This window comes from Otolemur garnettii, unplaced genomic scaffold (genome assembly GCF_000181295.1).
Source record: "Otolemur garnettii isolate 467f Iridium unplaced genomic scaffold, OtoGar3 scaffold00010, whole genome shotgun sequence".
Classification (NCBI taxonomy): domain Eukaryota; kingdom Metazoa; phylum Chordata; class Mammalia; order Primates; family Galagidae; genus Otolemur; species Otolemur garnettii.
Window position 1 is genome coordinate 14,772,220 of NW_003852405.1, and position 13,907 is coordinate 14,786,126.

The 13,907-nt window shown below is 36.3% G+C and overlaps 1 protein-coding gene across 1 annotated transcript in view; it reads right to left on the minus strand.

The window, feature by feature from the left end:
- ABCD3 (ATP binding cassette subfamily D member 3) overlaps positions 1-13,907 on the minus strand; it is an 84,197-nt gene that overhangs the window by 21,869 nt on the left and 48,421 nt on the right. The window contains exons 5-10 of the mRNA XM_003784141.3: positions 8,912-8,981; positions 7,858-7,955; positions 7,346-7,469; positions 4,724-4,780; positions 2,501-2,643; positions 1,111-1,180 (exon numbers count right to left, since the gene is read on the minus strand). Coding sequence (XP_003784189.1) covers positions 1,111-1,180; positions 2,501-2,643; positions 4,724-4,780; positions 7,346-7,469; positions 7,858-7,955; positions 8,912-8,981 — 562 coding nt within the window. The remainder of the gene's footprint in view (positions 1-1,110; positions 1,181-2,500; positions 2,644-4,723; positions 4,781-7,345; positions 7,470-7,857; positions 7,956-8,911; positions 8,982-13,907) is intronic.

The following is a 13,907-nucleotide window of genomic DNA, read 5'->3' on the forward strand; positions in this document are numbered from 1 at the left end:
GGTTGCTGTGAGCTGTGATGCCACAGCACTCTACCCAGGGTGACAGCTTGAGGCTCTGTCTCAAAAAAAAAAAAAAAAAGAAAGAAAGAAAGAAAGAAAGAAAGCCATGTGAAAAAGAAGCTGATGAACAGCAGCCTGGAAAACTCTCTCAATGCATTCTATCAGTGAGCACCCTAAAAGTTCAGTCATGTTAATACTGGTAAGATAAAAGTCCAAATTCAGAAATGACAATCCCTTTAACCTTTCTAAATCTCCTAAAACGTATACATGTATATGTATTTAATTTCACAAACTTCAAACTTCCACTAAAATGCAAACTCCTTGGAGGCAGGATTTTATCTCCATGTTCATCACAGTTACTTTCAGCACCTGGAACAAGCACAGTGCCTAGACAGCACTCAGTATCTTCTAAATGAACGAGTAAAATTACTTGGATTCAAATTTCCTAAGTGGTAAGTAAATAAAACAATGAAGTATAGCTTTCACAAGAAACAATGTTTACATTTTAACAGCCAGGGTCAGCAAACTTTCCCTTCTGTAATTACAGACACAAAAAGAAAAAAAAGGTCAGTAAACTATGACCATAGGCCAAATCCAGCCTGCTACTTGTTTTTGTACATTAAGTTTTATTAGAACACAAATACATCCATTCGTTTATGGATGGCTACTTTTGAGTAGCAGCGCTGAAGAGCTCCAACAGAAGACTGTGATCTGAAAAGACTATCTTGCCCTTTACAGAAAAGTTTGCTAATCCCTGCTCTAAACAATAATCTTCACTGTATGTCCATGAATGCTACAGGGACAAATTCTTTGTGTGGGAAACGTTAAATAAGACCTCTAAGCAAGCTCTGTAAAATACACTGAAGATTATCTTAATAAGTCTATCCGTTTTTATAAATAAGCAGTTTGTACATTGATACAATAGTTTTCAATCTCATTTTTATTGAAAATATAATAAATTCCTTATACCTGTTTTTAAAGATATCCTCAAGATATGCATATATAATAAGATAAGCATATATGTTTATTTAAATATATATCTCCTGGCATAGGCAAAAAAAAAAAAAAATTCTTTCTATAAACACGTGAGCCTTGAGTATGCTTTCTTACCAATTTTCGGAAGACTGAGTAGATTGTCTGCTTTTCTCTTTTATTCCCATTGTAAAAGGCAATTTCTTCACTATTAAAGAAAATAATTCAATTAATTTAAAGTTACCTATGCCTGACAATAACTGAAATAGAGTACTTAATGACTGAACTTTTATATTTTAATGGGCATTCTGTGACTAAGAGCTTATCTGATTTATCTCAAGCTATGGCCTGCACTTGAGATTCTGCTCCTTACTCAGCTGATGTGGGCACAGAATACACGCCAGACTGGCCACACACCAGACTGCAACCCCTGCAGATCAGACACCTGCAGCCTGGCTGGGAAAGATATGCTGGGTTAATTCTCAAAAACTTCAGAGAGATGATGGTGATGCCTAAATGTATGGCCTTTGTTAAAAAAAAAAAAAAGCAGGCCAAGTCTTGATGGCTTCACAGTGTCAGTCCTAGGAGAGAACACTAGAATCCCATCACATCCTCACAACAAGTTCCCCTTTCTTGAGCTGGCCTAAATGAGTACACAAGGCCCACAAGTATGTTAACTAAAAAAAAAAAAAAGGCATTTTGTATTGTACTTTATGCTTAAAAGAGAAAAGAAAAAAAGGCATTTTATGGATGAAGAAAAGTTCAGTGCATGATAGTTAAGCAAATTTGTGAAAGTCACATAGCCAGCAAGTCAAGGAGCTGAAATTCTAACTCGTATCCAACTCCAAAGTTTATTCAAGGCATACCAAAGGTTCCCATACATAGGAAAAATTAACAAGCTCATAGTTTATATATCAACAAAATATTCTGTACATATTTTATAAGATTTTGTAATGGTTATTTTGTAAATAAAGGTACATTTAACAACACGATTTCCCATTTTCTGTATGTACGGTGCCTTTGGGACACCCTGTTATATGGCTAGCTCTAGATTTCTCAGTTTCGCTACCCCATTCCCCATTTTAGATTTTAAACTATTTGGAAAATAGGTAGAGAAACATGCACTGAAATAGTAATTCTGCTGAGTGCTACCAACTGTCTTAAAAGCACCTGTTGATAAACTGAGATAAAATTTTCCTTGAACAAGTATTGTAAGTAAATTTGAATTGTATCTTAACTATGTTGAATTGTATCTTAACTATGTTTTAAGTAGAAATTAACAGAAAATTAGTTAACAGAAGGTAAAGGACAGATGAAAAAGGGATACTCCATGGCCAACAAAAAAATGGTTCAAAATATGGAGGATTGCTACTTTGTAAAAAAAAAATATCCTTTATAATGTATTATCTTCAAAGCAAGCATATACCTACTCTATTTCAATAACACTGTTACTAGACTTTCTGGAGTCAAATAAATGACATCAATATCCACAAGAATGGATTTTCAGTATTAATACATTTCTCCTTACCTATTTGTGATGAGCCTGGAATTAACGTATCTATATTCTCCTTCATACTTCTGTTCAGTTATGGTCATCTTACCAATGGGTCTTCTAAGTCGAGTTAGGAATAGCCCAGAAACAACTAAGTAGGCCATCATGCTTGCTGGGCCCTGTTATTATCAGGAGAGAAAGATAACACAAAGTTCTAGGATATCACAATAAGTTCATTGGACATGAATATGCACTATTTCCAGTTAACCTCAATAACTGAAAGAAAGTGATGCTTTGGTGAATTTTTCTCCCTTATTTCTTTTCTGAAAAAATACACACTAGCCTCTACACTTCTACTGTGTATATACTTCTCCAAGCACTGAGCTCAACTCTCAGCTCTCCTGCACTCCCAACTATAGTTCTTACTTTCTATGGCATCTAACACTTTTCTGTTGGGTCTCTTCATGACGATCTCTCTCTCTTTTTTTAACTAAATCATAGCTGTGTACATTAATGCAATCATGGGGTACAATGTGCTGATTTTATATACAATTTGAAATGTTTTCATCAAACTGGTTAACATAGCCTTCACAGCATTTTCTTAGTTATTGTGTTAAGACATTTATGTTCTACACCTAGTAAATTTCTCATGATGATCTCTTAAGATACCACAATAATTCTCAGACTTCTTTTTATCTTCTCTTTGAATGCTAATATTCCCTAAAGTTCCTTCCTTAGCTCTCTTCTTATTCCAAATTTCTATGTCTAGTCCTATCACTCTTGTGAACCTAAAATAATACTTCTGAGTACCATGCATCTTTACCTTACTACTGTTTAGATGCTGCAAGTTCAATTCCACCAGATAATTTCTGCCTTTCCTTGCTTGTTCATCTTTCTTCTAGATGCTGTTCCTTGTGACTTTGTAAGTGACTTCCTCATCCCCTGGTCAACCCAAGAAAGAAGCTTCAAGCTTACCTTTCCAAGCTCATCACAAGTCTCTTCCCTAATTTCCATATATATCCTGTGCTCTGTCATACTAAAATCAATGTTACCTAAACATGCCATTCAGTGAGGCTGATCTTATGTATGGCAAGCCTGACATATCTAACGAACATCTAGGTAGCACCCCAAAGTATCTGAAATAGCAACTCCAATTCTTCCCGGCACTAAATACTTTATTGAAACTCATATTACTAGGCTTATTATGCTGCATTATAACTACTTGAATATCTACCCCTCTTACCACATTGTAATTCCTCTTCAGCAGGAATTAAGTCTCACTCAATTTTTTAGTCCTACAATCTAGCACAATGTCTGTGGAATATAGTTAGGTATTCAAGATTTTTAAAAAATTTAATCTGATCAACTGAATGCATTTCAATGACTACTATAAATATGGACCAAAGAGATAACTATAACAGTTTCTGCTTTTAAGATATGCAGGATCAGATTAACAGGAAGACATGGAAATATATTTAAGTATTATAAAAATGTAGTAGATAACATAAAAATATTACAGCATATAACAAGAAGGACTGGGCCTGTTCAGTAGCTACTAGCAAAACAAGATGTAAGAATGATTAAATTTGGGTCACAAGATAGCAAAAAGTTAGGAAGATGGACAAAAAAATTCAAATAAAAACCTGCTTTCCCTGGTGTTTCAGAAAGCAATAAAAACCACTATGTAGATGATTCATTAACTACCAAATGCATACACACACTCATATATGGACATACAACCACCACAGTGTTGTATGATTGTGTTATAAACATATAACAATAACATTATATATTAAATAACTAATGTTAGATTTCAATGAGAATACTCAAGGAAAATTTAAAGGTGATTTCTTGCCATCACAAATATCAGAGACTGAGTGATAAGGCTTATGAAACAGCCAACCATTTACTTGTTATAAAATATTTTTGAAACTTTTATACTCATTCTAAACTGTTGATGTTTTAACATTCAAATCTCTTTTTGGACATTATCAGCAATAATAAGCACATGTATGTTCAATGTTTAAGTATAGCTGGTTTTTAATACTACAAAGTATTTCTAACTATTTATCTTAAGGAAAATAAAAAACAAAGTTAGTCCTTTTTAAATGTCTAGTAAAGTATTATTTTATAACCAGACTTTGTTAGGTACACAATGTGAACACACATTCTTTGGGAAAACAAAAATTTAAATGGACCACTAAGCTATTTATAACACACTATTATAACAATTTAAATGTAAAATAAAAGTAGACTCACCTGAGCTCCAATTGCACTTGTTAACTTGAAGATGTACAAAACTATGTCTAAAAATGGCTGTAAAATAAATATTGGAATGCACAGAATTAAAATACAAGAATTAGAATGATATCTACTACAAAGTCTTAAATATAAAAACATTTAGTACATAGTTATCAACATGCCTCAACATGTAGGACCGTGCATAATGAACTGTAACAGTGTGTCAATCAGTGAAAACATAAAAGGTAACACTTTATCTCAAGAAGCTTAAACTGCAGACAGCCTGAACAATGTCCACTGACTATCAAGTCGGAAAAATAATTATCACTTTCCATTGAGTAAGATAGCTCTACTATGATAATTAACCATTAGTAAATAGTACTTTCTCAATGTAATATAAAGACACCAAATAAAATGACCTAAGATGAAACCCCAAATCTTCCACTAACCTTTCCGGTTTCTATACTGTGTATCTCCACCTTTGAAGGGATAAGCTCCTTCCTGCTCTAATACTGTTTGATTCTGTTAGTTTATCATACATATTTTATTAAGTGAGTCACTGAATCTAATTTTGTGATATAAAATGCTAGCTTTTAGAATTAAAATAATATATCAATGTATTCTTCCTCATACAGACAACTCAGCTAATGCACCATCAGCTGCATATGTTCTGAAATGTTTTTTCAAGAAACTCAAATTGTGTTCATTCACTTTAAGACTACAGCCAACTCTTCCTAATATCTACATTATTACTGGGATAGATGGCTTGGCTTATTGTCTTTTACTAACATTAACTTTTTTCTTTTGGTTTTTTCTTTTTTTTTTTTTTTTTTGCTTCGTAAGACCAAGAAGCTAGAGGTACTTATAAAATTCAAGTATAGTTAAATGTTATTAATGAAAGTAATGACTCAATTTATAAGTCAGAGATCAAACAATTGTTTCAAATGGTAAACACCACTGTAACTAATTCATTTGATATTCCTCTCAGCTGCAGGTATGTCAAGACCTATGTTATAGACTTGCTCAAGCACTAAGGTGTAATGAATACATAATAATATCTACTAAATTACATGAAAAATTTTATATATACCCCCACCTTGACCCCATAAGCATGCACACACACACAAAAAACAAACTTTTAAGTGCGGTAATGAGAGCAGAAAAGAAAGCTGGATTACTAAACTGTATGTAATTGTTAGACTTCTTAGTGTTTGGGATCAGTTAGCAAAGGCTTCTGGAGAGCTAAATAAAGCACTAAGCATGGCGTGAGTGAAAAGTTATCCTAGTGGTGGGCCTGTGCAGGAGGAATGATGCTCTTGTGGATACATATCTCCTTTCTAAGAATTGTGTATCCTCCTTCCATCCACATGGCTGATGCAGGAGCATTCCTATTCTTACCATGTAACCCTGTCCCTTGTATATAAGTTTTTGTCCTAAGACTGGATATATGGGCCAATTTGTATAACCAGAGGCAAAGATGGTATAATCAGTCCAGTTTGAGAAAAGCTCCTACCCAAGACCAAAGGCAGTAATGTGAATTAGAGCAGGAATCAGAGCATCTCAGATGAAGAGGGAGGGGAGGACTCTGGGTAGACAACCTGACAGGTGCCCACTACATGTCCTAGTCAAGGCAGAAGGTTTAGACCAGCGATTCACAACCTGTAGGTCGCAACCCACAGGAACTGTATTAAAGAGTCGTAGCATTAGGAAGGTTGAGAATCACTGGTATAGACAAAGAAGATAGCTTAATGAGAAGACCACAGCAAAAGCTATAATAAGGCGAGTAATACAAGTAAGAATGAAAGAAATTAGCAGCAAAAAAGAAAACTGAGCTGGGCACAGTGCCTCACGCCTGTAAGCCTAGCACTCTGGGAGACCGAGGTGGGTGGATTGCTTGAGCTCAGGAGTTCCAGACCAGCCTGAGCAAGAGCAAAACCCCGTCTCTTTAAAAAAAAAAAAACCTGAGCATTGTGGTGGGTGCCTATAGCCTCAGCTACTGGGGAGGCTGTGGCAAAAGGCTTGGTCAAGCTCAGGACTGTGAGGTTGCTATGAGCTATGATGCCACAGTACTCTACCAAGGGTGACAAAGTGAGACTTTGTTTCAAACAAAAAAAGAAAAAAGAAAACTGGCTAAGGCCTAGCAGAATCAAGAGCTCTGACAATATTCTGAAAAGGAGAAAAACAGTAATTAGAAGTCTGAAATAAACTTATATCTTGTAAAATCTTTTTGGACTACTACTTAACGATCTATTAAAATTAGAGATGATGAAGCAGAGAAATGGGCAGAAACGAAGTCCTACTCTAACTCATGTTGTAAATGTCGAATTAGAAACATAAACTGCCAGTCAACTCTAACAACAACTGCAAGTACACAGGTCAAGAGATGACAATTCAAATTTCTGGAGTTTCACTGTTACCAGCCTGCAAAATTCTTACAAAAATGTTTATGTGATGCTAACGCATTTCACAAAAGTAATGTAAGAAATTAAATAATCATAATTAAAACTATAACTTTAATTTTCTTATTAAAACACTAAATATATGTTACTCTTCTATTCATCAAATCAATTCTATATTAATTTGCTTGGAATCAAAATCAACAAATTAAACAAACAATTTTTAAAAAGCAGAGAAACTTACCTTACTAAGATTTGAATACAGATCAACTACACTGTTACAAAATTTTTCTACATCTTGTGTAAGCAGCTGGTCTGGATTAGCTATTCTGTTGTCCAGATTTCCCATCTTATAATATGTGAAAGCTCTAAAATTACAATAAGAAAATAATTTTAAAACAAGTTATTAAAAAAAAATTAACCTTATACTGCCTTGTGCAATTACACAGAAACAGAAAGTCCAGAGCCAGAAGAGACTAAAGTTGCTCTGATTTATCTTAGAGCCTGATTCATCTTAAAGATAGGAAGGAGGTCCAGAGAAGGGTGACTTGCCAATTTATGGAAAAGCCAGAACTAGGTTCCAAATAACTGAGAGATCATTTCCAATATGCTTCTTGAAAAACATATAAAATAAATAACAAGAACTTCTGTATCTCAGTTTCATAAATAAATACTACTGTTCAATTTAAATATTTTAACACAAAGTAGTTTACTGTTATGAAGAATACTGAGCAACAAAACCAGGTTATCACTTACTGAAGATACTCCTCATAGAGGTATTTAGTGAGCCTTACTCGGAAGCACAATTTAAGCTCATTTAACCCATACTTCAAGAAGTTATTAACCAGAGAGATCTGAAATAAACAAACAAATATATTATTGGTTTTGCTTTGTTTCTACTAAGTTATAATTTTAGTTCTCTATCATTTGCTGTGTCTCAAACCTATGATTTTTATAACATAGTCCAAATTTATAGACTATGTTTTACTTTTTTAAAATTGTTTTACTTTCCTGCACTTAGCTAAACCAAATGTAATTGGCTTGAATTACCATATGCCAAACTTTACTTGGAACATGATGAAACACTGGTCTGCTGAATCTCAATCTTTGATATCCATGCCGCATATGTCAATTTTTTAAGAGGTCTAAAAACTCTGTGTCCTATGTCCATCCTTGAGCTCCATTAAACAAGAATTTCTGACATATGTTCAATCTAATTGGATTTTACAACCAAGCTTCTCTTTTTTATCCCAAGATTTAGAACACTAAAATTCTTACAGTGCTAATAAAATAAAGGACCACGCTAAAAGAAAAAAAAATCACTTATGTTTTAGACAAAACTATTTTTAATATATTCCAATGAAACTTAAACTACATGAGTAGCTCAAGTTACTAATATAATGGTTTATGGCTTAAACCAACCACGGTGCTCTCCCCCATGTACACTTTCCCACACTAATCTGGCAACGTCTATAAATATTTTTAGTTGTCACAACTGGAACCAGAATGCTACTGCCATTTCATAGAATGTTGCTGAATGCTGAAGAAAACCTGGCCTGAAGGTTTAAAAAAAAAAAGAAAAATCACCCACATATACATATTCTATAAATGAAATTAAACCAAACGTAATTCCAATTTTCCTATTTAAAGCTTTACATGGAAAAATTATGACAGAATGTCAAAACTAAACTTGAAAAGGAAACTTAGTATAATAAATCTTTAAAGGATATAATAAGTAAAAATCCTCAAAGATTTTAACAAGATGCAAATTTATCCCATGTAAATAAGATTTTTAATGAAGTAAACTTACGAGAGGCATGGCAGCGATGAAGTTGAATAAGTACCTCTTGAAATCTTTTCTGTTACGACCAATGATACCACTGCAAACCACCACATGCAATGTATTAGTTGCCAAAGAAGCAAAAGCTACACTAAGAAAACTTCTGTAAAGCTCTGAAGTTACTCTGGGAAACTTCTATTGAATCAAAAGAATCAGTAAGAAGGAAGAGGCTAAAACCATTTTATTGTAAATACATGTTAACACTTTTGAAATGTAATCATTTTAAACTTGCTCAAACTTTACCTTGCAAATGATAAAATTAAACAGAAAAACCAGCTCTTTCCTTGGTAAAGATGGCAATTCTTTAAAAAAGCTTAAACTGCCACAAAAGGAGTTTAGATGGCAAGACAATTAACTACTTTATAGCCCCAGGAATAGGTTATTATGAATATAAGAAAAATGTAACATTTATTTGTTTTAAAATATTTTAACATCTCACTCTCATTTGTATAACATGAACTAATGGCAAGAAGACAGACTAATAAAGGATCAGCAAACTTTGTATTATAAAAGGTCAAGGGTAATTTTGTGAGACAAGGTCCTTATTCTGTTGCCTAGGCTGGAGTGCAGTGGTGCAATCAACAGTTCACTGCAGCCTAGAACTCCTGGGCTCAAGTAATCTTCCTGCCACAGCCTCCCAAAGCTCTAGGATTACAGGTGTGAACCACAGCATTTAGTCAAGAGTAAATATTTTAGGCTTTGTGGACCATAACGTCTATGTTATACTCAATTCTTGCACTGCAGAGCAAAAGCAGCCAAGACCATGGAGGCTACATTCTGGTAACAGATGGCAGGCAGAGCCGCTGGGGATAAATGACGGATCAGAGATCAGCAGGGGTCCTTAGAGCCTCAGAATGGTTCTGTAAAAACTTCAGGTCCCTCAACATACTTCAACTACACCGGCTCCTCTTTTATCTGTTTTTTTTTTTTTGAGACAGAGCCTAAAGCTGTCCCCCTGGGTAGAGTGCCATGGGTTCACTGCACACAGCAACCTCCAACTCCTGGGCTCAAGCGAGTCTCCTGCCTCCGCCTCCCAAGCGCTGGGACCACAGGCCCCCACACAACACCCGGCTATTTTTTGGTTGCAGCCATTATTGTTGTTTGGTGGGCCCGGGCTGGATTCGAACCCGCCACCTTAGGTGTATGTGGCTGGTGACTTAGGTGCTTGAGCCACAGGCGCCGAGCCTCTCTTTTATCTGTCTTTAAAATATATATTAAAATTTTAAGTAAGGATTTCACAACTTTAAAGGTTGGAAACCATTATTCTATCATCATCTTCGAGTATGACATGTCTATGATCTACTAAAAAGACAGTTTATTTAATCATAGGACTCTTTTTTACAAATAACACTTAGTAATATTCTCCAAAACATGTTTATATAAAATGTATAAAATATATCTGAGAAACACTGGATTAAACAGTTTAAACCTAGCTGCTCACAAAAAAAATGACTGACATATGATAGAGAAAAATTTTCCTTTTTATGGGGGATTAGGTAAATACATTTGGGAAAACCTGGGTTAAACAAAGCTAACAAATGTCTTTATCAAAGACTTTCTCAAAGCGTTTAAAGTATAACACATGCACTGTAACTCTCTGAGAGGGGTATACAGCATGGAGCATTAGCTAAGATTCCACAGAACACACTCTGGGAAATATTACTGATAGAAAAAATAGTCCCATTTTGAGATAATCCCTAAAAAGCAAAAATGTTAAAAAACAGTTAAACAAGAAAAAATTAAAACAGAAATGTTGTTTATAGCAATAAGAATATTAGAGACATAAAGTAATTGAGAGTACAAAACGTTTAGAGGTCTATGTTAAAATTGTTTGAACCAAACTTCACAAAAAACTAAAGTGCTTTAGTGCTGCCCAAGCTGTGAAACACACAAAATTACAACATGTTGGTGAAGAACATGCCATAAATTCAGCAGTGGTTTACCATTGGAGTAGCAGCTATAAATTTAAAAAATGGTTTCTTGAATAGAAGCTTATTTCTGCTTATTATTCCACTGCAAAAGAAAAATGATTAAGAAAAAGTAATTTTGTAGCAGAAAATTATTATTACAAAAAGTATACAGATTTTTATAAAAAATAGTTCGGTAATTTTAAAATGTTGCTGGTAGCCAAATGGTGAGTGAAACAAAGTGTATCTTTATGACTCGTAAACCAGCAACAGAGTATGAAGGATCTTCCTTCATATCATGGAACGACTACAGTTTCTACCTTGAAAGTGTCTTGTCCTATTTCAGATTTATCCATACTCCAAAGTCATTATCCACTACTAACCAATAAAATATAAAAGGATACTAAGATGAAGTAAGTACATTAAGGACCTTAACAGGTCTGAGTCTTTTATTAACAGAAACACACACATCTAGACAGACTTTGGAAAAGGCACAAAGGAAAAGACACATACATCAATTTAAAATGTACCTTTAATACTGAGATAGAAAATGGTTACTTTTTCAAATAAAATTGTCCCATATTATGAATGCACAATATTTTAAAACTTTTTTTTTTTTTTTGAGACGGAGCCTCAAGCTGTCCCCCTGGGTAGAGTGCCATGGCATCACGCTCACAGCAACCTCCAACTCCTGGGCTCAAGCGAGTCTCCTGCCTCAGCCTCCCAAGCAGCTGGGACCACAGGCGCCCGCCACAACGCCCGGCCATTTTTTGGTTGCAGCCATCATTGTTGTTTGGCGGGCCCGGGCTGGGGATTCGAACCCGCCACCTTAGGTATATGTGGCTGGCGCCTTAGCCGCTTGAGCCATAGGCGCCGAGCCAATATTTTAAAACTTTTAATTTGACCAAACATTAAATACTGACATTTGACCAACTATTAAAGATTTCATATATAGCAGAGACTCAAAAATATTCATTAAAGTTAACAACTTTTAAATATTTTACAATTGATGCACGTAGGTAAGAGTATAAGGAAGTTCCCTGTCTTATGACTTTCTGTAAGTTTAAGGTATATCAAAATAATGTTTTCTAAGAAATTTTTGGAAATTCATAGAAAAAATGAAAAACAGTTTCTTTAAAAATCTCATAATTAAATCTGAAAACTGAGTACCCAATAGGTTGACTCGTCTATCTAGTAGAATTGTAAGCTGGCTCGTGCTACATCATAGCTTCCCTCTAGTGCTCCCAGGCCAAGGCCCAGCACTGTTAAAGCAGGTGAGTGCCAGGTAAGCAAGGACGCCTCTATACTCACAGCCACCTGGTCCGCCTCCTGTCACAACAGCTATGCGTTAGATTTGCACGGCCCTTACAAATGGATGAAGGAGCACAAGGTGAGAACTAGAGTAGGGGCCCCAATACTCTGTGAAGGAACAGGCTTAGGTGAAAATAACGATTAATTATCAGCCACTGTCCCCTTGATTGCTACTCTGGAGGGCACAGCTGGCAGTTGTAAAGATTCTTCACTTTTCTCTGTAGATACCACCACGTGTTTGGAACCCAGGAGTAGTCTCTGAGACAGCTTCCAAGTCCTGCTTTCCAGTAGACTGACTGACCCACTCAGACTAAGGAACTGACACAACTGGTCTTAGACGGCTCCCACTCAAGGAACTGCATTTCAGTGGATTAATTGATCCACCGAGTTAGTTGTCCATACCAATGGTCTGATGGTTCCACCCAGAACCCAGCCAATTAGCAGACCCTGATTGCCTAACCTGCTACCCACCAAACTGTCTTTAAAAACACTGTCTCCCCAATTCTACGAGAGGCAGATTTGAGAAATTCCTCCTGTCTCCCTGCTTAGCGCTAAGCAGAATAAATTCCTCTGCTATAAGCTCTGCTGTCTCTGGGTATTGGCTTCCTCTTGGGTAGCGGGCAGATGAAACCAGCTGGGTGGTGACAAGTTCTCATAGGAGCCTACTGTAAACTGAGCATGTGAAGGATCCAGGTTGCACACTCCTTATGATGTCTGAGGTAGAGAGGTAAGCATCTTGAATCATCCCCAAATCATGTGTCTTCCCTTCTCAGTCCTGGTAAAAACTGTCTTACGTAAAACCAGTCCCCAGTGGTACCCAGGGACCAATGCTCTGCTCTAGCTCATTGTTGGGGCTCAGAAACCAACACCTCCCAAACATGGTGCTCTGACATGCTAAACTGAAGAAGCCTCAAGTTCTCTCAGACCTTCCCCCTCTTTCTAGCTCTCAATCCTCTGTCTCTCCCAACACACAGGATGAAGCTTTTAGAATTCCCTTATCTTGGGTGGTGCCTGTGGCTCAGTGCCGGCCCCACATACCGAGGGTGGCAGGTTCAAACCCGGCCCCAGCCAAATTGCAATAAAAAATAGCTGGGTGTTGTGGCGGGCACCTGTGGTCCCAGCTACTTGGGAGGCTGAGGCAAGAGAATTGCCTAAGCCCAGGAGTTGGAGGTTGCTATGAACTATGTGACGCCACAGCACTTTACCAAGGGCAATAAAGTGAGACTCTGTCTCTCCAAAAAAATAAATAAATAAAAAAAGAATTCCCTTATCTGCCTCAACTCCAGGCTTACCAAAGAGAACAACAATTACCTCTGATCCGTTCCAGGAGTGTTCATTAACTAAACTCAAATCACAGGAAGACTAAAAGTCTGTCCACACACATGGACACAGACTTTGCCCAGGACTGTATGACTGTATGTTCTCCAAACCCACTGACTCCCCCTAAAAATCACTTACTACTGCTCTTCTAAAATCTTCCACACTTCCCTGTCTTTCACCTAAAAGGGTATTTATACTCCCACAAGGTGAGGGAAAAATCACAGAGTGACTCAATTAATCTGGGCACATTAATAAAACCTTGTATGCTTTTTCTATTAATTAATCTGCCTTCTGTCAGTTGATTTTCAGCAAACCTTCAAAGGGCAAAGGGGAATGGCTCAGTGCCCACAGCTCAGCAGTTAGGGCACTGGTCACCTGCACCGTGGCTGGCAGGTTTGAACCTGGCCTGGGCCTGCTAAACAAACAAA